The sequence below is a fragment of the Caretta caretta genome, chromosome 21 (genome assembly GCF_965140235.1).
Source record: "Caretta caretta isolate rCarCar2 chromosome 21, rCarCar1.hap1, whole genome shotgun sequence".
NCBI classification, from domain to species: Eukaryota; Metazoa; Chordata; order Testudines; family Cheloniidae; genus Caretta; species Caretta caretta.
The window spans coordinates 18,586,354-18,613,799 of record NC_134226.1 but is presented as its reverse complement, the minus strand read 5'-3'; the positions used below and the strand labels follow the sequence as shown (position 1 = coordinate 18,613,799).

The 27,446-nt window shown below is 48.5% G+C and overlaps 1 protein-coding gene across 8 annotated transcripts in view; it reads right to left on the bottom strand.

The window, feature by feature from the left end:
• Positions 1–27,446, bottom strand: part of KLHL12 (kelch like family member 12) — a 145,187-nt gene that overhangs the window by 38,407 nt on the left and 79,334 nt on the right. For 3 of the 8 annotated variants that reach the window (XR_007353453.2, XR_012665674.1, XR_007353454.2), the window contains exons 11-12: positions 17,123–17,309; positions 15,682–16,566 (exon numbers count right to left, since the gene is read on the bottom strand). The exons of 3 other annotated variants lie outside the window; for them this stretch is intronic. Coding sequence is in view for 2 of the 5 variants with exons in the window: in XM_048826638.2 (XP_048682595.1) it covers positions 16,440–16,566; positions 17,123–17,309 (314 nt within the window). In the remaining 3 variants the exon portion in view is untranslated. Of the gene's footprint in view, positions 1–14,949; positions 16,567–17,122; positions 17,310–27,446 lie in introns of those variants that run through there. 2 more of the 8 variants (XM_048826638.2, XM_048826635.2) reach the window with 1 other exon arrangement.

Below are 27,446 nucleotides of genomic sequence, written 5' to 3'. Positions count from 1 at the left end.
GCATCCTTCAGGAGAAGAGCGTCAGCCTCTTGTTGGAGGATGCATTGGTGGGATGGGTCCCTGTGAGAAATCCAAGTTGGGCAATGAGGCAGAAACGAGGAATTTTATGGAGTATCCATGATGGATGATCTCCAGTACCCAACTGTCCATTGTGATCTTGCCCCAATTGTGGATGAACAGGGCAAGACAGCCCCCAAAGACTACTGCTGGGAAAGGCTTGAGGTGACTGTGGTGGAGGCCCCTGCGACCGGTGTCATCTGTGTGACAGCTCCTGATGGCATTGGTAGTATGCCAGGTAGGAGGTGTGGGGTCAGGGATGGAATGATTGGTTCTGCTCTCTACATCTTGGGGCTGGGGTGTAGATGCCAAGGGACCTGAGTGTGGCTTGAGAGTCTTTCAGAGAGTGGTGTTCTTGTCCATCCTCCCCGTGGAAGGAAAAGGCCTAGGTAGGGACCGTCGAATCGTGGAAGTCAACGAATGGCTACACAGGTGGTGTCGGAGAGAAGGCTTTGGATTCTTTGACCATAGGATGGTGTTCCATGAAGGAGGAGTGCTGGGCAGAGACGGGCTCCATCTTACGAAGAGAGGGAAGAGCATCTTTGCGAGCAGGCTGGCTAACCTAGTGAGGAGGGCTTTAAACTAGGTTCACCGGGGGAAGGAGACCAAAGCCCTGAGGTAAGTGGGAAAGCGGGATACCGGGAGGAAGCACAGGCAGGAATGTCTGTGAGGGGAGGGCTCCTGCCTCATACTGGGAATGAGGGGCGATCAACAGGTTATCTCAAGTGCTTATATACAAATGCACAAAGCCTTGGAAACAAGCAGGGAGAACTGGAGGTCCTGGTGATGTCAAGGAACTATGACGTGATCGGAATAACAGAGACTTGGTAGGATAACTTACATGACTGGAGTACTGTCATGGATGGTTATAAACTGTTCAGGAAGGACAGGCAGGGCAGAAAAGGTGGGGGAGTAGCACTGTATGTAAGGGAGCAGTATGACTGCTCAGAGCTCCGGTACGAAACTGCAGAAAAACCTGAGTGTCTCTGGATTAAGTTTAGAAATGTGTGCAACAAGAGTGATGTAGTGGTGGGAGTCTGCTATAGACCACCAGACCAGGGGGATGAGGTAGATGAGGCTTTCTTCCGGCAGCTCACGGAAGCTACTAGATCGCATGCCCTGATTCTCATGGGTGACTTTAATTTTCCTGATATCTGCTGGGAGAGCAATACAGCGGTGCATAGACAATCCAGGAAGTTTTTGGAAAGCATAGGGGACAATTTCCTGGCGCAAGTGCTAGAGGAGCCAACTAGGGGGGGAGCTTTTCTTGACCTGCTGCTCACAAACCAGGTAGAATTAGTGGGGGAAGCAAAAGTGGATGGGAATCTGGGAGGCAGTGACCATGAGTTGGTTGAGTTCAGGATCCTGACGCAGGGAAGAAAGGTAAGCAGCAGGATACGGACCCTGGACTTCAGGAAAGCAGACTTCGACTCCCTCAGGGAACGGATGGCCAGGATCCCCTGGGGGACTAACTTGAAGGGGAAAGGAGTCCAGGAGAGCTGGCTGTATTTCAAGGAATCCCTGTTGAGGTTACAGGGACAAACCATCCCAATGAGTCGAAAGAATAGTAAATATGGCAGGCGACCAGCTTGGCTTAATGGTGAAATCCTAGCGGATCTTAAACATAAAAAAGAAGCTTACAAGAAGTGGAAGGTTGGACATATGACCAGGGAAGAGTATAAAAATATTGCTCGGGCATGTAGGAATGATATCAGGAGGGCCAAATCGCACCTGGAGCTGCAGCTAGCCAGAGATGTCAAGAGTAACAAGAAGGGTTTCTTCAGGTATGTTGGCAACAAGAAGAAAGCCAAGGAAAGTGTGGGCCCCTTACTGAATGAGGGAGGCAACCTAGTGACAGAGGATGTGGAAAAAGCTAATGTACTCAATGCTTTTTTTGCCTCTGTCTTCACTAACAAGGTCAGCTCCCAGACTGCTGCGCTGGGCATCACAAAATGGGGAAGAGATGGCCAGCCCTCTGTGGAGATAGAGGTGGTTAGGGACTATTTAGAAAAGCTGGACGTGCACAAGTCCATGGGGCCGGACGAGTTACATCCGAGAGTGCTGAAGGAATTGGCAGCTGTGATTGCAGAGCCATTGGCCATTATCTTTGAAAACTCGTGGCGAACGGGGGAAGTCCCGGATGACTGGAAAAAGGCTAATGTAGTGCCAATCTTTAAAAAAGGGAAGAAGGAGGATCCTGGGAACTACAGGCCAGTCAGCCTCACCTCAGTCCCTGGAAAAATCATGGAGCAAAGAATCAATCCTGAAGCACTTGCATGAGAGGAAAGTGATCAGGAACAGCCAGCATGGATTCACCAAGGGAAGGTCATGCCTGACTAATCTAATCGCCTTTTATGATGAGATTACTGGTTCTGTGGATGAAGGGAAAGCAGTGGATGTATTGTTTCTTGACTTTAGCAAAGCTTTTGACACGGTCTCCCACAGTATTCTTGTCAGCAAGTTAAGGAAGTATGGGCTGGATGAATGCACTATAAGGTGGGTAGAAAGCTGGCTAGATTGTCGGGCTCAACGGGTAGTGATCAATGGCTCCATGTCTAGTTGGCAGCCGGTATCAAGTGGAGTGCCCCAAGGGTCGGTCCTGGGGCCGGTTTTGTTCAATATCTTCATAAATGATCTGGAGGATGGTGTGGATTGCACTCTCAGCAAATTTGCGGATGATACTAAACTGGGAGGAGTGGTAGATACGCTGGAGGGGAGGGATAGGATACAGAAGGACCTAGACAAATTGGAGGATTGGGCCAAAAGAAATCTGATGAGGTTCAATAAGGATAAGTGCAGGGTCCTGCACTTAGGACGGAAGAACCCAATGCACAGCTACAGACTAGGGACCGAATGGCTAGGCAGCAGTTCTGCAGAAAAGGACCTAGGGGTGACAGTGGACGAGAAGCTGGATATGAGTCAGCAGTGTGCCCTTGTTGCCAAGAAGGCCAATGGCATTTTGGGATGTATAAGTAGGGGCATAGCGAGCAGATTGAGGGACGTGATCGTTCCCCTCTATTCGACATTGGTGAGGCCTCATCTGGAGTACTGTGTCCAGTTTTGGGCCCCACACTACAAGAAGGATGTGGATAAATTGGAGAGAGTCCAGCGAAGGGCAAAAAAAATGATTAGGGGTCTGGAACACATGACTTATGAGGAGAGGCTGAGGGAGCTGGGATTGTTTAGCCTGCAGAAGAGAAGAATGAGGGGGGATTTGATAGCTGCTTTCAACTACCTGAAAGGGGGTTCCAAAGAGGATGGCTCTAGACTGTTCTCAATGGTAGCAGATGACAGAACGAGGAGTAATGCTCTCAAGTTGCAGTGGGGGAGGTTTAGATTGGATATTAGGAAAAACTTTTTCACTATGAGGGTGGTGAAACACTGGAATGCGTTACCTAGGGAGGTGGTAGAATCTCCTTCCTTAGAGGTTTTTAAGGTCAGGCTTGACAAAGCCCTGGCTGGGATGATTTAACTGGGAATTGGTCCTGCTTCGAGCAGGGGGTTGGACTAGATGACCTTCTGGGGTCCCTTCCAACCCTGATATTCTATGATTCATCTGTTTTTCTCCTTGAACAGTTTTTGTGTGTCGAAGGGGAGGTCATCAGTGGTGGTATGGACCTCCTTGGGGAAACTGGATGACTGCAGCCAGGAATCCCTGAGGAATACGACCCCAGTTGTTAGAGAATGAGAGGCAGTGTTGGCCGCATCCATAGCAGCCTGGAGTCCCACCTTGGCCACCAGTCTTTCCTCATCCAACAGCACTTGGAACTGCTGCTATCTGTCTGATGGCAGCTGGCCTTTGAACTCAGCCAGTTTGGTGTAATTGTGAAAGTCATGTTTTGCCAGCAGGGATTGATAGTTGACTATATGAAATTGGAGCCCGACTGAGGAGAAGGCTTTCCTGCCTGTCCACCTTCTTTGCCGCTCTGTCCAGGGGAGTGGATTTCTGTGGGTGATGGCGGGCCCACTCTGCCATTGCGTGGACCACCAGAGGGTTGGGAGATGGGTGGGTAAAGAGAAAGTCTGTATTTCCTCTGCCTGTGACAGGGTCCCCAGAGTGAAACCTGGACTGTGGGAGAGCTGAGCCCTTCAAACTCACCAGCCTGGGCTGTCCCTCACACTGAGATGCTGTTGTCAAGCTACAAACCTCTGACAGGCCCTGCACTTACACAGCCACTTACACAGGCAGGGACATTCGAATGATCTCCCAGACACTCATGAACCAACAATAGGGAGGCTCCAACCAATTACCCCAGCTCCCCAGTACTGTCCTGTCTTGCATGCTCAGAAGCCTGGCCAGGATAAGCTCATTACCTAGTTCGCCAATCTGACAACAGGGTAGTAGACGTGCAACACCCCTGTTAACTGGAGCTGAGATTCCCCCAGGCACTTGCACTGAAACATGCTGCTTTAGGTAAAATATCGAACAGGTTTATTAACCACAGACCTTGATTGTGAGTATAAGTGGGAGGCATAAAGGTCAGGGATAGTTACCTTAAGAAAAGGAAAAGTAAATGCATTCTAAATCCTAAACTTTTAGTCTAAGCAAGAGTTGAATCATACAGCCTTTCTTACCCTGACAGATGGTCCAAGCAAGTTACAGTTCCTCAGTACTCAGTACAGGCTGGGACACCCTTCCAGTCTCAGATTTTCCAGGTGTTTGGGGAGGAGGGGAGAAAGAACAGAAGGAGGCCAAGTGATGATGTCACTTCCCATCTTTTATACTTTCTTTCAGCTTGCTGGAAAGATCTTTCCTGTGCCATGGGGATCAGGCAGTTCACACTGGTCAAGCAGTCTCCATTGCACACGTGCCTTCTCTAAGGAATCTTTGGGATAGTGAATTACTTTCTTGATGGGTGTTGATGAGCCAGTAACACTGTCTGGCTACTGATGGCTACTCCTTTGTTGTAACTGAAAGATTGGTTGTGGGTCTCCCCAACCTCACAACATATATCAGTAACACATATTGCAATATTTCATAACTTCATATACAATGATAGTACATACAATCCAACAGGTTATTATTGTTCAATAGATCAAGCCTTACAAAATGATACCTCACTTTGTACAAAACAGATCGTAGTAATATCACCATGGGGGTTCCAGGTTGCTACTTTGAAGTACAGAGTGTCACGCTGCCCTCTTGGGAGTGGGGGCACAGGAGCGTGACACATAGTGCTTAATTGTTTTGGCACCTCTGGGCCCGGCAGGTCAGAGCCCTGGCACCTCTGGGCTTGCTGCACCACTTAGGAATATAAAAAACCTGCTTGAACCCTGGCATCTGATTGCCGGAGCCCCAACTCCTCTTTCATTACAATTTAAGCAGTGGTGCCACACTGTTCTCTCTAATTTTCCCACGCATGCACGGAATGAATTTTATGTGCACTAATATGGAGGTGACGTGTCACTCATCACCTCCATATTGGTGCACATAACAAAATTCATGTGGCGGGGTGGGGCTGAGGGGTTTGGAGGGCTGGGACAGGGATCAGGGCTGGGACAGAGGTTTGGGTGGGGAGGGGTGAGGGCTCCGGCTGGGGGTGCGGGCTCTGGGGTGGGGTCGGGGATGAGGCTCAGGGCTGGGGCAGAAGGTTGGAGTCTGGGGCTGGGCCACGGGATAGGCGCCCCTCCCCCAGCCATGGCAGGTCTGGGGCTGGTCTGGGTTGGGGCCTCTCTCCCAGCCGCAGTAGGTCCATGGCTGGGGGAGCGGCATCTCTCCCCACTGCAGCCCTGAGCACCTGCGCAGCGCTTAATAGGCTGCCACATGGCTGCGCAGCTGAGAAGGAACTTAGGTGCCACACCAGCTGTGCCAATTGTGAAGTGGCCTCGTTTATGGGAAGAGCCGTCTGAGAGGGTCCCTGGGGTTGGAGGATGTCCCGGAGCTGATGCTGTGTGTCCTGGACTTCCCCCAGATCCGCCGCCAGCTGCTGTGGCCGTTCTGGTTACTGGCAGTGGTCATCCAGCCGAGAGCGCGAGGCAGGAATACGCGCCTTGTCCGGAGATGAGGAGGCAGCAGTGCGGACCAGGGGAACCAGCAGTACCTGTTCCATCTTTTCTTCCTCCTGCTCATAGAGGGTGCGGGAGGGCGGACGGGATGGTTGATAAGAGGCCTGTGCCCAGTGGCCTTGGCACAGATCCCAGGGAGGCCAATAGGGCCAAAAGAAAGGGTGTCTCTGGGCATTTGTGGGTCCCACAGGTAATGATCCCAGGCCGCCATGGCAGGATCGTAAGCTGGGGGGGGGTATGTCAGTCTGCAGCGTGAGTCCGGGCTCCAAGATGGGGCGGGGGAAAACGAAGGCTCCGTCTCTGAGAAGCCCTCAGACTCCAAGGGTGGCTCTGGGAAGGGCGGCGCCGACAGTGCCAGAGGCCATAGTGGGCAAAGGGACATCTCGTGCTGGCGGCACCAGAAACAGTTTGCTCACTGGAGAAAGGCGGATGGTGGCGAGTGGAGGTGCAGAGACCACGGGGTCGGGAAGAGCAGCTCCTCTGTCAGCAGCAGCGGTTCCAGGTGCCCAGGAGTGCAAGGTGTTTGGGACAATGCGGAGGGTCCAGTTGGTGTCAGCGGAGCCAGTGGGATGGGCGCCACCTTGGTTATCGGGGTAGTCGGCAGTACCACTGGATCTCACTTCTGCTGTACCTTACCCTCTACTCTGGGAAGCCTGGGCAGAGGGCTGGCTAGATCCACCCGCGACTTCTCACCCAACCGGCTCGGGGAGGAAATGCTGTGTTTCTGAGTAGTACTGGACAAGGATCTGCTCTTATGCCCCGCCCCTGTCCATAGTTCTTTCCCTCATTGTGGGGCTTGTCCAGCCGTCTTGGTACCCTCAGATCTGGTGCCTGGGAGGTGCTCGGAGGCGTGTTCACCACCAGTGATGGGTGGTGCACTGCTGGTTCTATTGATCCTGAATCTGAAGGCACCTGTGGGCACATGGCCTCCTCCATTAAGAGCTTCCGGAGGTGAAGCTCTCGAGCCTCCTGCATTTGGGGTGGGACGTACAAATGGTGCAGCGGGCCGTGATGCGGGTCTTGCCAAGGCAGTGCAGGCAATGCTGGTGCTCGTCGCTCACAGAAAACGAGCGTGGGAAGCGTCCCAGTTCTTGAAGCCTGGAATCTAGGGCATAGGCCCTGGGGATGGGGGAGTTTCCCCAAACGAGGGAAAAAACTAGACTAAACTATCTGCGAGTAACTAAGAACTATATAATACTAAGAACAACTATCTACAAGAAAAATGGACAGTAAATCACTCCCTTAGCAAAGCTAAGAGTGTGAAGGAACAGGGATTCCAACTCCAGCCATGTGGCTGTAAGAGGGAACTGGAGTGGTGTTGACCTGCGCGGCCTATTATAACCTTGGCTGTAAACACAAGGGGGGGCACACAGTGCACGTGCGCATCAATGGACACGGCCCACCCATGTTTGGAATCCATATAGGGATCATCACTCAAAGAAGAACTAGTTCTTTTTTGAACCACCATTATAGTTTTTGGCCTACACAACATCCCCTGGCAAGGAGTTTTCTCAGGATGACTGTGCATTGTGTGAAGAAATACTTACTTTTGTTTGTGTTAAACCTGCTGCTTATTAATTTCACTGAGTGAACCATGGGTTTTGTGTTATGAGGAGTAAATAACTGTTCCCTGGTCACTTTCTCCACATCAGTCATGATTTTATAGACCTCTACCATATCCCCCCTTAGTCACTCTGCAGCAAATAAGATCAACTATATTTCTGTAAAGCCATCACACATTTAATTGCCTGCCAAAGGCCTGGACTAGAGCCAACTTCTCCCCATGCTGTGTGGGTTTCATGTGAGAGTCAGATCTCCTGAAACTGGGGCACACGTAGCTTTGCGACAGAACATTTTAGTGCAGTGTGAAATCACAGCACATGCATCAAAATATCAGCTGTTCAGGCAACTCTGTGAGATAAGGAAAGAGACAAGTTGGTTCAGACCATTTCCTGGTCCCTCCTTGGGGAGAGCAGCGTTGGCTGCATACAAGAACAGCATTAGGCCAGACATTCTCACATGAAATAAAAATTTCTGCATAAGCTGATATTTAAAAATTGGCAGTGGACTTTGTTTGTTTAGCTACCATATGGCGGCTGTTGAGGAGAACAGATGTCCTCTGTGCAGGATCCTTCAATCTCTTGGGTTGGGTCTACTCTGGCTAGGAAATTCATGCCTCAATCTCTGCTTGGCAAACAGGTGTTGCTATAAGAATTTTACAATCTGTGGCTAGATCAGTGTCTTTAGCGCAGGTGCTGCTGAACTGGTGCAATGAACAGCTCCACTCAACCTCCTTGTTAAGAGCTGGTGTAAAATGCTGTCTAGAGGAAGCTGGTTTGAATGCAAAATAAGTTATATTTATCCTACAAAGCCCAAGAATTAAGCTCCATGTTCTACTTTACCCATTAGCTGTTGACCTACCCACAGATACCGAGCACTCCAGTAACACTCCCAACTCCAGCGCACAGGACAGTGGCTCAGGTTTCACAGTAATTACACTGTCATTCCAAAACAGCGGGCCCTCATCTTACTGGGATATCATGACTAGCGCTTGCTGCTGCACCCGAGCATGAGTATCTGCTCCTGAGAGACTGTGTTCATCCCTGGGCTAGCTCCCTGCCTCCCCGGCTTTAGCTTCCTGCAGCATCTGCTCTGGTGATGGAGCTAGGAGCGGGTCTGTGGCATAAGTGCTCTGATCCAGCATCTGAAGTGACAAAACAGAGGCAGAAATGGCCCTCAATCATCAGCAGGGCCACACAGCAAGGGGCAGGGAAGACCTGCTGCTCTAGGAAGCGACCAGAGTGCTAGGCCGTGGTCACAGGGTGAAGTCACTGAAGGTTTGAACAGTGACGGCACCCCCAAAGTTAGCCAATCCCCCACCTCTCCCATGAGGCACTGAGCTTCATTGTGGGGAGCCGGCCTGGGCCTTGCCTGCTTGCTGAGAGGCTGAGGCCAATGACATGCTGTGGAGCTGCTCTCAGGGCAGTGGGAGGTTCCTGTAGGCAGAGACAGGCTCTCTGCGCATCACATGCTGGGTTCTACACAACTGTGTTGCATCTGTTCTTTGTTTTACTGTGTGCTTGAGGGCTGAGTGGGTTTCTTCAGACCCCAAGAACAGCCATTACTGGGTGCTGCCATTGTTAATGGCAAGCCTGACAAGGATTGAGAACCCAGGAACTCATGCCCTCATTAGCAGGGGGGCAAAACTGCGCCAGAGAACAGAATTCCCTTGAGCTGTTAATTCTAAACTTGTTTCCTTCCCTTGCTGAGAATCGAGCTTCCAGACCCCATTAGGAGTCCCAAACTGCTCCTCCCATGCTGGGAACCCCTCCCCCACTCATGAGGACCCACACATGGGCAAGTAAGAAATACGTGTTGTTCACCAGACCAAGGCCTGGTGGACTGCGCTCAAGGGAGCAGCATGACAAAGTAGCAGCTCTTCTCACACTAGCTATTCTGCACTGACCTCTCAGCTTTCCCACCTGGCTGCAGGCCACACAAGCCAGCAAAATGGGAGACAAATGACTAGAACAGCACTAGGTTGTGTTGAGCATCCCACCATAACTTCCCCCCCCCCATCAGCTTTTATCTGTAACACCTGATTCAGGACACACTCACTGTATGACTTAAAGAAACAATTTTATAAAAACAAATGACATTATATACAAGCACAAGTGATTGCTGTGCGTGTTCGACTAGAACAATTCACATACACCTATTGCTATTATTGGTGAATGTTAGCAGCATGTGATGGAGCATAATGAAGATAACATCAGTTTCCATAAGTAGATTTTTATTCCACACCCCTACAAACCTATCTATGTAATGTGGAGGGAAACTTCATACATGCAGGGGAAAGTATCTTTAAAGGGGAGGGAACAGGGTGACCCACAAGGCTTTCACAGCTCGGTGTACGTACAGCTGTTGTGTTTAATCTCCTGAGGGCTGGAGTGCCTTGGGTGCTGCTGCAGCCCTGGAAGATACATGGGGTGGGGGGGTGGGTGCATGTGGGGGGGAAAGGGGGAGTATAGGGTGGTCCTGAAATGCTGTTTCTTTTCTAATTAAGTTTTGTATGATTGGAGAAGGTTTCAGCCAGAATTAAAACACAAATATCTTCCTCAAGAGAAGTAAACCCCTTTTCTTTCATGAATAATCTACAGGCGTACAAAAATTGTACTAATTTCCCACTCTTCATCAGTAATTTAATCCGGCACAGTTTACGTCTATACGAAAAAGTGAATGCCAGTGGTATCTTTGTTTCTTCCTTAAAACCATGACAGCTTTTCCTATAGTCTGAGGTTAAGCACCCTGACCCCCCACCCTGACTGCTCCCCCCAAAGCTCCTCACCCTTATACTACCACCCTGGCAGCTCCCACCCATATACCACAACCCTGATTCCAGCCCCCATATTTCCCCACAGCCCTCACCCGGACTGCTCCCTCACCTGCATATCAGCTCTCTGACCCCAGCTCCCTCCTTGTAGAAGCACCATGCCTGCCGATCTGCACCAGAGCGACTATTTGTCTCCCTTGTCTTCTGCTATGCTTGCTGCAGCTTTTTGGCTTTTTACACAGCACGGCTGTCCCCCTGTTATAGCCCTTCTCCTCCTTGCCCCAAACAAGTTTCTGCAGCTGGAGCAGACCTGGGCCTCCTCTGCCCCCAGACCCAGGGGATCCACCGCCTCCTGCGTTCTCCACGCCGGAGCAGGCTTGTCCTCCACGCCCAGCAACAGGAAGAGCAAGTTCAAAACTTCCTGGGGCTTTAAAAGCCTGGGCACCTGGCTGCAGGGCAGCAATCTTCAAAACGTGACCCTAGTAGTCATAATGGACCGTGTGGGACACTTCCTGGAGGCCACTTAGGGCAATGGAAGCAATGCAGCATCTACATTGACGCTGCGTCGCTCTACCTACATCACCCGAGGCATCATGCCTCTCGCCAAGGTGATTTTACTATGTTGGTGCAGGAGCACCGCAGCATACAGACCTACCTGACGTTGACTTAACTTTGTAGCATAGACAAAACCCTCCGTTTCTTACACAAGATATCCTTAAGAGGCAGTTCTGACTCCTCACACGCAACAGGGCTTTTTGCTCCTCACACCTATCCAGAAAGGGGGACTCTGCAACCCCACATTGGAACATTAGCAATCCAGGAGATGCTGAGTTAAGGGCTGCTCACATACTTCCACTGATATCACCTGTCACTGATAGCCGAGGAGGGGGGACACTTACAAAACCCAGGAATGCAGAGTTAAGGTGACACTTCCCATATGTCCTTAACTCTGTCTCCTTCGAGCCCTGCCTTGAAGAATCCCTCAGGAAGACCATAGTACTGCACCCCTCCCTTCATCCTGGAGTTGTGCTGGGCACAGAGACAATGGAAGGTTTGGTTAAGGAGGACCAAGGCATTGTTATATTGCCAGTTTCTATTTCCCTCCCCTGCGTGGAATGCTGGGACAGAACAACACACGCACACCTACCCAGAAGAGGTGCAGCAGAACAGACAACTGGATTCAGCCAGACTGCAGAATGGCTTTGAAAGCCAGTGCACTGCAGAGGCCAGCCCGAGCAGTTCAGCAGCATTTTCATGCCATTCTCTGAAGAAAACTGTGCCTTTGATTTCACAAATGTGCAATACCCAACATGTTGAAATAAAAGTATTTAGCCACTATTCTACTCTTGCTAAGGCAGTAGTTGAATCAATGTCTGACCTGGCTGCGGTTTCATTAGTCAAGGGGAAAAAGGCCAGGGCGTGAAAGTTCTGATTTTCCAGAGCTCAGCACCTGAAACTAGGGCCTGACTGTCAAATGGAAGCTGAGCTCTGGGCCAGTTTAGCGAAAGTGCTCACCTCCTACTGTGACCTCAGCTATCACCCAACATGCTGAGTTCTGAAAACCTGGCCCCTGGGGTTTGTCTAGGCTAGAGTTTGTGGCCCTGTTGCAACTCAGTTAACTACCAATTAATGCAAGTTAACTAATAGGACTGTAAATGCTAGTCTAGATACTTCACAAAGGTCTGTTGCAGGAGTCAAAAGTTTGAGGTTTGGCCTGGCGGTCTGTGATAAAGATGCTAGCACAAAATACAGCACAAAGGTGGCTTTTAAAAATCAAATTAACTCGTCTGATTGGGTTAATGTGATTTGACACATCCCTTCCCATATTAGCTTTGTCCTGACTAGGATTTAAAGGTGTGATGATCGCATGCCTTAGCTGATGTCTCCTAACACCCACCCTACACTCTGGTGGAAACAGGGCAGTGTGGATTTCAGCATGCACTACACTGGGCAAATTGACGTTTGGCTCCCCCAGGCTCCAATATACACTATTTAGCATGTATGTAGTAAAACTTATCCTGTCTACACTGGAGCGTAAAACATGTTTGTTAGAAGTTATTAGCTAACGTGATTCAGAAAAACACCTTTTATCCTGGTCTAGACATACCAGAGATTAGCCTCTACAGTGGTATCACTGCCAAGTTTTGTTCATCTTCATGTGGAACATCTCATGAAAATGTAATACACTAATTTGCATATGTGAAAATAATTTGCATATAACCATAATTTCACCTTTACAAAAATGGCCTGGATTTAGTGCTGGTGAAGGCATCACCTATTTGACAGCACTGCTGAACAAAGCCCTCATTCTTCTCCGTGCTGTCAAGCCAGCAGGCCTCACCACTAATCTGGAGATGGATGGTGTTTCCCCTAATGGGGTAGCGAGGAGATGGGTGGTAATAGACAGCCCATTGGATGATTATTTTTTCAGAACTATAACGTAGCCAGTTTGTCAGCTAGACAGTTTTTATGCAGTGTTGGTGTAACTGTGGTGGGCCCAGGATATTGGAGAGACAAGATGGGGGAGGGGATATCTTTTATTGGACTAACTTCTGTTGTACACAGAGACCTTCTTCACCAAGAAGAGCATTGTGTAAGCTCAAAAGCTTGTCCCTCTCACCAACAGATGTTCAACAAAAGATATCACCTCACCCACCATGTTCAGCTAGTTTTTAATCCATTTAGTATGTGCTGCTTTGATTTTGTACAGTGCTATTTTAAAATCAGAATTCCATACAGTAGCCAGTCAAAAACATGAGTCTAAATATCTCACACTTATCTTTATCAACCATATTTGTAATTTCATCAAAAAACAGTATCAAGTTTGCTTGGCAAGATCTATTTTGCACAAAACCATACTGAATGCTGCCATTCTTTAATTGTTTACTGACTGCATCCAACCTCAGCCTTTCCATTATTTTACAAGGGATCGATGTTAGGCTAATCATATTAGAGTTACCTGGGTTGTCCCATTTACCCTTTTTAAAGCCTGATACTACATTGCCCCCTCCCCCCCCTTTTTTTAAAGCAGTCCTCAAACTTCTGGAACAGTGCAAGATTTTAAAAATTCCACATCAATGGTTAAGAGAACTCCTCAGCCAATTCTCTTAAAACTCTTGGGTACAAGTTATCCAGTTTGCTGATTTAAGACTACTTAACTTTAACAGCTGCTGTTTAACATCCTCCCTAGTTGCTGTTGGAACAGAGTATTTCATTATCACTGTAAGATGTGAATACATCATCTAGCTTCTTTCGAAACACAGAAGAAATATTTATTGAGCACTTTTGCCTTTTCTGAATCAATATATACAATTTTACCATCTCTATCACTAATCAACCTAGACTATTGTTAGGATTTCTTTTTTTTGTGATATAATTAGCAATGCCATCCCCCTCCAGCAAATACCACCTTTACAAAACAGCTCTTCCTAGAAAGGTCTCCATGGTCCTGTGGACAGGGCCAAGCACTGCTATAACCTGGTTTAGGCCTGTTATCTCATTCGCTGGACCACCATCACTGGAGGGTGGACGGACAATACGGAAACTGGAGGTGGAAGCCTGGGGCCTGATGTTAGAAAACAGCACAAAAAGGTCTCTGCATGGAAGCTGACCCAAGAAAGGTCAGAGGAGCTGCTGCCTGCTTCGAGCGTAGACCACCACACCCCTTTGCTATGCTTATAGCCTGGGAACTCTCAGGAGTCTCTCTCCTTATGCCAATAACTCACAGGAGGTTTGGGTTAGGTCATTTCCTATTTACTGCCCTGGGGTCCTGCATGCAGTCATGGAAATAGTTAGTGCTTCCTAGTGAGTACTGGATAGGGCTCCTGTTTGGATCTTATCCCGACATGGGAGCTCACAGTTCATCAGCAAGGCAGTTCCTCACTCGTGTCTTAGGAAGAGGGCTAGAGAGTGGTCCAGCCAGTGCCCCTGCCTTCCCCTTGCTGCAGAGAGGGTCAGCACTATAGGAAACCTGCATGTTTAAAATCCAGAAAACATGAGGAGAGAATGCTTGCAAGGGGACTAAGTGACAAGCTTGGGGATTGCAAGAGCACTCTCAACCCAGGACCAGGATCACTGAAGGATTTGGTGAGGGTGGGGAGGGAAATATGGAGAGTATTTTTCAATTACACCATTGGCAAGAAAGCAAATACGAGCTATTTTCAGGCTCTACAGGAAATACAACACACAACAAGCTGTGCCTCACCCCACTAACTCAAAAGTAACACATTTCGCAATCTCCATCTAGACTGGATGTTCCACGAACCACATAAATGTCCAATCCTTTCCTGAATCCTCCTAAATTGGCCTCAAATCGATTTGGCAGCAGCACATTCTTCTAGACCTCCTATCCCCAAAAGATGTTTGTAACGCTGACCACAATGGACAGGACACATCTATTAAGAACCACCCACCCTGGCCTGTGTACTGCAGGTCAAAAAGTCACAGCAAAAGAGAACTTCAACATGGATGACTAACTGGTCTAATGAGGGTCTTTTAAGGCAACTACACAGGTGTATTCCCAACATAGCCCTTAAATCCATGACTAGAGGGCATAGGACAAACTCCTACGGATACTTTATTTTTGATACTTTCACTAAAAAAATACATAGGAAATGAAACACAAAACATGATAGGAACAAATGGAGAAATTCAGAGTGTTGGCTGAAAGTGCATCATTAACTCCTTCTACTGTGTCCCTGATCCCACCCCATCCCCAAAGCACAGAATCAACAGCACACAAAAAGAGCAGCACCAGCCAAAACGCAGACATTGTGGGAGGCTTGGCAGGAGCGACTGAGGCTTCTGATCCTTGAGAGCAGAGAGCACCAGAGATGTAAGACGGGCTGAAGGGGAGGGCAGTCTACCAAGCCAATGGATGAACCTGCAGCTTCAGCTGTGGAGCTTGGACTGTATGTTTTGCACACAGGATTACGGGCGTGAGAAGATGAGGTGTTAGGAGCCAAGGAAGTAAACAGCTGAGAGTAAAGGCATGAAAGGGGTTTGACATGCAAGTTCTAGCTGCCTTGTGTCTCGAGGCAGGGAATGGTTCTTATTCAGTAGTATGTGTACATTCTAAATTGATCCCAAGTCCTGTCCACCCTCCCATTTCTCAGTCACCAAGGGACCTGCTGGTTCTACTGTTCTGCAAGATGACAAACACTCACAGGGTTGTGGTGAGCAGCAGAGTGAGGTTTCTGCTGCCAGAAAAAGCTCTCTCTCCCATGACAAGTCCATCAAGCTTCTTGAAGAAAATACGACCGTGTTAAACACATTATTCTCCTCACCTCTTCCAATCTGTTTCCAGTAGGCAGACTGGGATACTGCAGTCTTCCCAACACCCCAATCTCCGTTTCTTCCTCCTCCACTATTACCTGGAGTGCCAGACCCTTCTCCTCCTCTGCCGCACCTGGGTCTCAGCAGTTGAAAGCATTAGTGTGTGATTTCTGTCCTTTGTACACGGGTCAATGTATACCATGCAGATGTAGCTCCAGCGTAGTGCACACTGGTCATCATCTGTACGGAAGTGCACTTGGTACATGGAACACTGAGCTTTAAACATTTCGTTTGTATGAGAATCTGAAGCTGGCACATCAAGAACAGTTTGGATTCCACCCTCAAACACGCAGGTAGCTCAGAGCTGCCAGTGACCCTGCAAGGACTGCAGGTGCAGAGGTGACTGTCAGATCAGCTGTAAGTACATATCTTCCTAAGCATTCATTAGGCTGTCTGACCAGCCAAAGCCAGAAGTCCAAGCATATCTGCTGTGTTGATAAAGTTAGCGGTTGGCAGAGGATGCAATTTCTCCTGATCCACCCAAGTACCTTTTTCTAGCTTCACATAGAGCTCTTGATTTCCAGTAGCTGCTGGGGTGATGTGTTTGTCCATGCAACGTATTTCAAAGCAGCGCAGAAAGAATGCTGCACTGGTGCCTGCAGTCCCTGCATCCCCAGCTGTCAGGAACAAGTTCCTGCAAACCACGTGAGATTCTCCTCTTTCAGCCTGTCCTTCTCAAGGAGTCTCTCTCACCTGGGCTTCTCCAAAGTCACTTCTCTCGAAGGACACAAACACCAGCATCACAACGCTGTGTCCCCAGTGAGGTCACCACTTCCCAGCTGTCAATGATGGGATCATAGCACTCAATGCTGCTCAGCAGCGAGTTGCCATCATACCTGCAAATGACAGAGGGATACAGGTGAGCAATAATTTCTGAGAGGGAGAGAGGGGAGTACGGAGCCCTGGATGGGAGCTTGAGGAGTTACCCTGGGCATTCGAAGACCCAAAATGCTGCTATAGCTGTGTGCACAAGGAAGGAGGGCTGAAATAAGATCAGCGCAGCAGTTCCAGAACGCTGCTCAGCAGTGTTGCAGCAGGTGGCACTGCTTGTGTAATTCACTATGGCGACACCATGGCCTTTCATTCTTTGGGAGCCAAAAGGGAAATGCATGGAGAGCCCCTGTTTTGAAGCTCTACTGCAGGATCTGCAGCCATTACACTAAACTCACTTGTATGCTGGCTATTAGTTTGCTTAGTGACAACAAGCCATCCCCCCCCCCACAACAGCCTGGGTTGGACACTCCCTGCCAATACGTTTTAAACATGGCTGTCCTTGTCTGCACTAAGGATTAAGTCTTGTTTAGCAGCATATCAGAGGACTCCTTTCCTACCACCAAGCAAGTTCCCAGTGTAGACAGCCCCTCAAAGAGCAGCAAGGCCCACCCTTCTTACCCAGCTATTGCATACAGCCGTCCCCTCAGCACGGTGGCACCCACGTAGCAACGAGGCGTTGTCATACTCGTCACAGTAGTCCAGGAATCAGTGCGAACGTTATAGGCTTCCACAGAGGAGAGATGTGCTGTCCCATCAAACCCACCAACAACGTAAATGTGATCGTTCAACAATGCTACTCCTGCTCCTGGAAGGGGAAGGGGAGTTATGCTGAGCAACAGAAACCAGCACATGATTATCACTGCAGCTAGGCTGGATGGAGTGCACTACCCATAATCGCAGCTCTATGGCAGGGATGCTGCTGCAATTACAGGGACGGAAAGGACATTTCTTACTTGCTTCAACTTTCTGCAAAATAGCTTGTTAGGGCTGAAGTGTTTCCTGATCATTCTTACCCCAAAGGAGACACTTTGGTGAAAGTTTGGTAAACTTTGTGGTTTTCATTCATCCATCCAACTGAAAAACAACTGGATTTCCCTGCTTTTAGTGGACAGTTTGGGCAATATGCATGGGGAGGGGGCAGGGCACTGGGCTCAGGCTGCAGACAGAGCTGAAGCAATAGCTCTAAACACACTCACCCAACTCAAGGGTGCAGAAAGGTTTAAACCCAATGGAACTGCCATGGTTCTACTGAGTGTGTGTGGGAGGCCATGCTGGGGGACTAAGTACAGAGGAGCAGTTTGGTGGCAGTACAAATGAGCGGATCCATTAATATGCACACATAGGCCTAATCCCTGCACAGTGAATGCATTCATCTCTAGCTGCTACTCAGCCAAATTGGCTGAAGTGGGGAGAATGGAACTGCTCTGCACCAAGCTGGAGGTGGAATTCCTTTACCCCATCCCTCTTAGACCTTCCACACACACAGCCAGGCAATATTTGGCTCTAAGGACATGAAGGCTGCTGTCAGTGATGCGGTGGCACTGAAGCACAGCGGAATTAAAATGTCAGTGTGAGCAGGTGCTGGTCCCACCTTGCTCCAAAATGACCATACTTACCGTATGAGGGCAAAGCTACCTTTTCCCTGGGGCGTGGTTTTCTGGTAACTCAAACAACAGAAAATAAACCTCACCCTAATCTCTTTCCCAGCCTGACTGTTCCTAGCCACACGACCTTTCAGATCTGGTGCAGCTGTGAAGCACCTACCACACTGAGCCACCAGAATGTGCTCAGCAGCTTTATGCAGGGTTCTAAATCTTGCTAACAGTGTAGATTAACAGCCGAGCCCTCGATAGATTCACAGATTCCAAGGCCAGAAGGGACCACTGTGATCATCTAGTCTGACCTTCTGTAGAACACAGGCCAGAGAACTTCCCCAAAAGAATTCCTACAGAAGATCAGTTAAAAACATCACTTCTTGATTTAAAAATTGTCAGTGATGGAGAATCTACCATGACCCTTGGTCAGTTGTTCCAATGGTTAATTACCTTGTAAAAATGTATATCTTATTTCCGGTCTGAATCTGTATCTCTAGTCAGGGTTGTAAATATTGCCACCTTGTTACAGTCAACACTATTAACTGTTTTACTGCTGATCATCTTCACAGAAACATCCAGCTACCCTGGGGTTCTATTCTGTACTCACCACCATAGTATCCGAGAGCCTTCCAGTAATGCATTAAGCCATGTGACTATAGATCTGTCACATATTGTTTGTTCTCTCATTTTCTCCCCAGATAGAGAAGCACATGAAAGGGGGTATCTTGGGTTGGTAGCATCTATTGTTTTTAAATATAGGTATACCTGTTGCTCTGTGTTTATAGTAGAGGAAGCAAGGGGAAAGAACTGTGCAGAAAGTGGTGAGGTTTTTGATAGTCCTTAGTTCCTGGGGGAGTTTGTTCCATAGTCTCAGGCTACCCCAGACAAGAGTTCTGTCTCCTCCAGAGATGAGCTTTACTCTTATTGTTGAAAGTTCAATTGTGCCAAACCATTGTGTGGGAGAGTAAAAAATGGTCAGCTACCTTTCTTAACTGTTGTTCTTCGAGATGTGTTGCCCATGTCCATTTTAGGTGTGTGCACGCCCGCATGCACAGTTGTCGGAGATTTCTGCCTTAGCGATATCCATAGGGCCGGCTGTGGTGCCCCCTGGAGTGGCACTCCCATGCGGCGGTATATTAGGTGCTGCCAGCCCCGTGCCCTCTCAGTTCCTTCTTGCCGGCAACTCCAACAGAGGGGTTGGAGGGAGGGGAGGAAATGGAATGGACATGATCAACACATCTCGAAGAACAACAGTTATGAAAGGAAGGTAACTGTTTTTTCTTCTTTGAGTGCTTGCTCATGTTGATTCCATTGTAGGTGACTCACAAGCAGTATCAATGGAGGTGGACTCAGAGTTCACAGCTTAGCATCTTGCAGTACTGCCCTAATGAAGTCAGGCCTGCTGGGTCAGTGCATAGTGGGACGAAAAAGGGTGGACAGATGACCATGTGGCTGCTCTACAGATGCCCTGGATAGGCACATGGGCCAGAACGGCTGCTGAAGAAGCCTGTGTCCTGGTAGAGTGGGCGGTGACCATCGCCGGGGCTGGCACCTTCGCTTGGTCATAGCAGAAGCGAATGCAGGCAGTGATCCAAGAAGAAATTCTGAGTGGATACCGGGCAACCTTTCATCCTGTCAGCCCCTGCGATGAACAACTGCATCGACTTATGGAATGACTTAGTCCTATCCACATAGAAGGCCAGAGCCCTCCTAATGTCCAGGGCATGTAGCCTGCGCTCCCCTTCTGACTTACCAGTCTTCTTTCCAAAGCCACATGAGTAAATGTCCTTGTTTCAATGAAACTGAGAGACTACTTTAGGAAGAAAAGCCGGGCGTGGCCTTAGCTGGACATTGCTCTTGTAGAAGACCGTGTACTGCGGCTCCGAGGTGAGCGCCTGAATCTCGGATACCCAGCGGGCTGACATCACTGCAACCAGGAACATGACATTCCAGGAAAGGAGGAGAGAACAGGAAACCAAGGGCTCAAAGGGAGGACCCGTGAGCTGAGACAGCACCAGATTCAAGACTCACGGAGGGACAGGGTCTCTGACTTGTGAGTAGAGGCGCTCCAGGCCTTTAAGGAATCTGGCCACGATATCCTGAGCAAAAACAGACCTACCCTGGAAAGGTGGGTGGAAGGCCGAGATGGCTGCTAGATGGACCTTGATCGATGAGAGGGACAAGTCCTGGAGCTTGAGATGCACAAGGCAGTCCAGAATAAGCGGCAGTGAAGCCCGCTCAGGACAAAACAGCTTTGTCCGCAATCCAACAGGGGAACCATCTCCACTTGGCCATGTAGGTCGCTCTGGTGGAGGGCTTCCTGCTTCCCAACAGAACGTGCTGAACCTCCACCGAGCACGGCTGCTCCTGCGCGTTTAACCACGCAGCAGCCAGGCTGTCAGATGTAGTGCCGCCAGATGTAGTGTGGAAGACTGACATGGTCTGGGACAACAGGTCTGACCTGAGCAGTAGCTGGAAAAGGGTTGCAACCGAGAGGTCCAGGAGGGTGCTCAACCAGCGTTGGTGCGGCCACACCAATGCCGTGAGGATGATCCTTGCCCTGTCCTGTTTGATCTTCATGAGGATCCTGGGAAGCAACGTTACTGGAGGTGTACTTCAAAGCCCCCGACCATGAGAGCAGAAAGACGTCAGACAGGGCTCCTCTGTCCATGCCCCCAATTGAGCAGAAGATGTGGTACTTCCTGTTTTGTCTGGAAGCAAACTAGTCCATCTGGGGAGTTCCCCACCTGTGGAAGATGGAGCTGACCAACTCTGGATGAAAAGACCCCTCGTGGCAAGAACGTCCTGCTGAGGCGATATTGTACTGTAGACAGAAGTTGCAGAGCCAGAGGGCTTCCTGGCAAAGGGCAGACGACCTAGCTCCGCCCTGCCTGTTGATATAGAAGACTGTAGCCATGTTGTCCATCAGGACCTGTACCACCCTATCTTGTATATGAGGTAGAAAGGCCTGGCAGGCCAGTCAGACCGCCCTGAGTTCCCCAACATTGATATGAAGGGAACGATCTTGACTGGACCAATGGCTTTGAGTGTTGAGATCACTGAGGTGGGCTCCCCAGCCCAGGTCCGAGGCATCGGAGACAAGGGTCACCGATGAGGATGGGGCCGCAAAAGGGAACACCTTCCAACACTGATGCGGGATCCTGCCACCAGACGAGGGACGCCAGGACGCTGTCTGGAATCCTGACCACCCGGTTCATGCTGTTGGGGACGTAGACCAACACCAGCCATGCTGACCAGGTCTGAGGCGGAGTTGTGAGAGCCAGACCATGTAAGTACATACTGCCATGTGGCCCAGCAGCCTCAGGCACGTGTGGGTGGTGGTGAGTGGGTGGGCCTGCAAGCCTGCGATAAGATCCAACATGGCCTGGAACTGAGTCTTGGGGAGGAAAGCCCTGGCCCGAGTGGAGTCAAGGACCGCTCCGATGAACTCTATGTGTTATACCGGGGTTAAGGTTTACTTTGTTTAGTTTATTATAAACCCCAGGTCGCGACAGTTGGAACAGACCAGGCCTTTTCCAATGCCCCCAAGCAAAGGAGGTCTTTGACCTCCTGAATGAGGAGCTGCTCGTGAGAAGGGTCCCTGAAGAGGGACAGGGGAGAAGTGGGAGGGGTGGTCCGCTGTAAACAGCAGGGTATAGCCAGAAAAAAATGTATCTAGCACCCAGTGGTCCAAGGTGACACAGGACCAGGCTGACCGGAAAGGGCGGAGGCAGTTGAGGAAAGGGAGGGTTTGGATCCAGTGCATCCTTGAGCGCACCCTCAAAATGACTGCTTCTGGCCTCCCTGACTTCTGGGAGAGTCAGGTTGAGCAGCCGGATGGGAAGAGGATGGGTAGCGTCTCTTAGGTGCTTTGTACTTGTTCTTTCTCCTGTAGGAGCCAGACCTGGGAGCTGGGGGCCTAGACTGCGTCTGAGGAGGAGGCAGAGGGCAGAATGGCTTCCTGGGCTGCTGAGGGGTGTGCAGACCCAGAGAACGGAGGATGGCTCGGGAGCCTAGAGTCAGTCAGGCTCAACAATGCGGCTAACTCTTGGGCACGATCCTGTGGGAGGGCTCCTGTGAACTTCTTAAGGGAGTCCCACAAGTTAAAGGTTTTAGAGTAGCAGCTGTGTTAGTCTGTATCCACAAAAAGAAAAGGAGTACTTGTGGCAACTTAGAGACTAACAAATTTATTTGAGCATAAGCTTTCGTGAGCTTATGCTCAAATAAATTTGTTAGTCTCTAAGGTGCCACAAGTACTCCTTTTCTTTCCACAGGTTAAAGTTAGAACATCCCAGCAGGGCCTGATGGTTAGAGACCCTAAACTGTAAGCTGGCTGTCGAATAAACTTTTCTCCCAAATAAGTTGAGTCTCTTGGCCTCTTTATTTTTGGGGTTCTGCTGGGGTGGCCCTGTCTGTTCCTTTCATTCACCGCAGACACAACTAATGGTATACAATAGTATACAGATACTCAAAGCCCTTAGCAGGGACACAGTATTTCTTTTCCACTTTTTAGGATGTGGCAAAATAGATGAGGGCATTTGCCACACCACTTTGGCTAATTTTGAGCACCCCGGGTGGACGGGCAATGCAATTTTTGCTGGTGTGGTGGCCGAGATGACACTTCAGCAACCTCTTCGATTTGCAAGCCCAGATTCTTTGTCACCTGTTTAAGGAGGGCCTAGTGCTTCTTAAAATTGTCCGGGGGACTGCCGGTATGGGAAGGTCTGATCACTGCCTTGTACAGGGACAACGATGATGACTGAGTGGCCTGAGGGATAGTGTCACCCCCTTCTTTATTGGGGGAGGGCTCCCTTGGCGCCAGAGTACAGGGTGTGGGTTCCACCTCTGTCGCGGTGCTCCGATTGTGGCACCAGCTGCACCTTGGCCGGTTTGTCCAATGTGGCAATGGAGGGATGGGAGTCCTGGACCGGCATCACCGGCACCCCCCATGGATTCCAGGACTGCCACTGCGGAGGGCGTGGGGGACACGGCCCCTGCTGCGTTGGCACCACAGCCGGTGCCACCTCAGTCTCCTGCATTGGAAGGGAGTCACCCTGCCTTGGTGACGGGCTGAGAAGTCACGGTCCGATCCAACCACTGCCCCTCCGGTGACCATGACGAAGCTGTTGAGGCCTGAGTCTGCCTACAGACCCTGGTAGGCGAACGGTGGTGCGACAGAGAATTGTGCCACCTGCTGGAGGAGTGGTACTGGGGTGAGCGTGACCAACATCCAGACCCTGAGTGAGCCCTCCAGGATGGGGACCGACAACAAGGAGACCTTCTGGGGGAGGGTATGCGGCGTTAGGTGATCTATGGCTGGACAGTCGTCGGTACTGCTGGTACAGGGAGCAGCGCCATGAGTCCAGAGTCCCCTGCCTTATAAGAGGGGATCTCAACGGAGATCTCAGCCGTCTGGCTGGCGAGCTAGGGTACGGTGCCAGGTCCTGAGGTCGCAGCGAGGGGGACTTGCATCTGCGATCCGGGGTGTTCCGCCAGTCTATGCTGCAGCACCCTGATGGCCTTCCCCTTCGGTGCCACAAGCAGAGCCGTAATCGGTCACCTGGCATGGCACCTGCGGAGTCAGCTGGCCTTGCTCCTTGGCCGCTGAGACCACTTGGGGCACTGTGGGCCCCATCACAAACTGAGAACTCTTGCAGCTGCCTGGGGTGGGTCCTTGGTGGGACTGGTGGGTCCAACCTCTGCGGTATCTCTGTGACTTCCCATAGCAGGTGCATGGCCTGACAGCGGTCCTTTGCCTGATGCTCCTCTGTCCTTCAGTGCTGAAGGGCTCCGTTTCCTCAGCTGCTTCTTCAGTGTGGTGCTGGCGGTGCGCTGCGCACTGAGGCCAAAGGGCTGGGCTTAGGTGCTGCGGTGGAGAGTTCCAACACCGGATGAAGAGCAGCCTCCATCAATAACGCCCTCAAGCAGATATCCTGCTCTTTCTGAGGCCGCAGGCGAAAGTTCTTACAGATGCAGCACCTGTCCTTGCGATGTCTCTCTTCCAGACGCTTAAGATAGCTATTGTGCGAATCGCTGAGTGGCATCGGCCTGCAGCATGATGCAGATGTCTTAAAGCTGGGGGAGCGGGGCTCGGGGTAAAGTCCCAACGGGGGAATCTCTTGACTAACACACACTATTAGCTAAAGAACTATGAAACTCTGTACAACCACAACTAGCAAGTCAATGGATAAACCGCTCCTGTTCTTGCAAAGCAAGACAAGGTGCTCAACCAGCTGTCATGGGCGCTAAGAAGGAACCGAGAGGGCACAGGGCTGGCGGTGCTTGATATACCGCCGCATGGGAGCGCCACTCCAGGGGGCGCCACAGCTGGCCCTACGGATACCACTAAAGCAGAAATCTATGACAACTGTGTACATAGACGCATCCACACCTAAAACGGAATCGACATAAGCAAGCACTTGAAGAAGAATCAGTATTCCCTTCCAAGCTATCCCATAGTTTAGCAAATTATACTTGATACTAGGGCTGTCACAAAATTAAAAAAAAAATCGTATTGTTCAATAATAGAATACCATTTATTTAATTTTTTTGATGTTTTCTACATTTTTAAATATATTGATTTCAATTACAACACAGAATACAAAGTGTACAGTGCTCACTTTATATTTATTTATTACAAGTACTTGCACTGTAAAAAAAGAAAAGAAATAGTATTTTTCAATTCACCTAATACAAGTACTGAAGTGCAATCTCTATCATGAAAGCTGAACTTACAAATGTACAATTATGTATAAAAAATAACTGCATTCAAAAATAAAACAATGTAAAGCTTTAGCGCCTGCAAGTCCACTCAGTCCTACTTCTCATTCAGCCAATCGCTCAGACAAACAAGTTTGTTTACATTTACGGGAGATAAGGCTGCCCGCTTCTTGTTTACATCACCTGAAAATGAGAACAGGCGTTCTCATTGCACTATTGTAGCCAGCACTGCAAGATATTTATGTGCCAGATGTGCTGAAGATTCATATGTCCCTTCATGCTTCAATCACCATTCCAGGGGACATGCGTACATGCTGATGACGGGTTCTGCTCAATAACAATCCAAAGCACTGCGGACCGAGGCATGTTCATTTTCATTATCTGAGTCGGATGCCACAAGCAGAAGATTAATTTTCTTTTTTGGGGTTCTGTAGTTTCCGCATTGGAGTGCTGATCTTTTAAGACTTCTAAAAGCATGCTCCACACGCCTCAACCTCTCAGATTTTGGAAGGCACTTCAGATTCTTAAACCTTGGGTGGAGTGATGTAGCTATCTTTTGAAATCTCACATTGGTACCTTCTTTGCGTTTTGTCAAATCTGCAGTGAAAGTGTTCTTAAAATGAACAACATGTACTGGGTCATCATCAGAGCCTGCTATAACAAGAAATATATGGCGGAATGCGGGTAAAACAGAGCAGAGGACATACAATTTTCCCCCAAGGAGTTCAGCCACAACTTTAATGAACGCATTATTTTTTTAACGAGCATCATCAGCATGGAAGCATGTCCTCTGGAACGGTGGCCGAAGCATGAAGGGACATACGAATGTTTAGTATACCTGGCACATAAATACCTTGCAATGCCAGCTACAAAAGTGCCATGCAAATGCCTGTTCTCACTTTCTACTGACATTGTAAATAAGAAGAGGGCAGCATTATCTCCTGTAAATGTAAACAAACTTGTTTGTCTTAGCGATTGGTTGAACAAGAAGTAGGACTGACTGGACTTGTAGGCGCTGAAGTTTACATGGTTTTGTTTTTGACTGCAGTTATGTAACAACAAAAAAATCTACATTTGTAAGTTGCACTTTCACCACACAGAAATTGCAATACAGTACTTGTATGAGGTGAATTGAAAAATACTATTTCTTTTGTTTATCTTTTACAGTGCAAATATTTGTAATCAAGAATAATATACGCTTTGATTTCAATGACAACACAGAATACAATATATATATGAAAATGTAGAAAAAACATCCAAAATATTTCATACATTTCAATTGGTATTCTATTGTTTAACAATGCAATTAAAACTGTGATTAATTTTTTTAAGTTAATTGTGTGAGTTAACTGCAATTAATGGACAGCCCTACTTGATACATTAAGGGTATTTTGGGGTGGTCTCAAAACAGAAAGCTGCCTAACAAACAGTGATCTCTTGTACAAGATTTCACTTTATATATTAGTTACCCAATAATACAATAATTAACAATAGACTCCAGTAAGTTACATTTAATGTTGCTAAGAGCAGTTCAAAAGAAGATATATCATTAAGCACATCTGTAAATACTTTAACATGTTAAAACATGTGGAAATTGTAAGTTAAAATTATCCAAACAATTCTGATACCAACCGTAACACCCAGTCTGAAAACAAAAATGTGACCAGCACCCAAACTTTTACTCTGCCCCAAGCTTTGTGTTCATTAACATTTTATAGTCAGATCCAAATTCCACTGAAATCAATGGTTGTTTTTCCTTTCACTTTAATGACAGCTGAACCTGGACATCACATGCCCTTTTAACATGCTCTGTTTGGATAACTGATCATATATGTATATTGTTTGTGCTGTCTGAGCAATTTGGCTCATTCACTGAGACATGAATAGCTCCTGCGTAATGGACACATTTTATGATTTGGTGTAAGAATAAATTTTAATGTATGTTCATCCAGTAGCTTTGTCTCTAATGATCATTTTCTAAATATGGGAACATAGAATTATTTCCCTCACTAGGGAATGATTTCTACTATGAAGGATGCTATTAAAAAACCTAAGGCATGCAAATGGTCTTGAATAGCTAGTTTGATTTTGTAGACTGTATACGGCCAAATGAAAAGACAGGCTTTTTATAAACTTTGCACGAATAAAAGTAATGTGTTAAAATGTTTAGGTGTAATTTTGAGAGAATCTATGCACTGAATGGATGACGTTTATTTATTTTATTAGAGGCAGAGTTCTGGTTGTTTTGAGGCTCCTCACAGCGAAGGTTTCTGTTTAACAGTCTGTATGCATGAACTGGGCAGTAAAGCTGGGGGCAGGACTGTTTATGGAACATTAGCTTGAGATCTTCTTGCTTTGTAAGGGTTATTTTGTTAAAGTAGTACCTACTGGTACATCAGTTCTTAATTTTTCACTTCACAAACTTATGTGTCACTTGACCAAAGGTTCTGGCTATTTCGTTTCCTAGATTTTATAGAAAATATTTTATAATGCTCTTTTTGGGTATGACGACAAACTGGAGGGAGTTCAAAGAAAAGCAGCAACATGATTGGGGGCTGGAGGGATAAATATACTAGGAATGATTAGAAGAGCTAGAACTGTCTACTGTGACTAAGTAGGGAGAACAG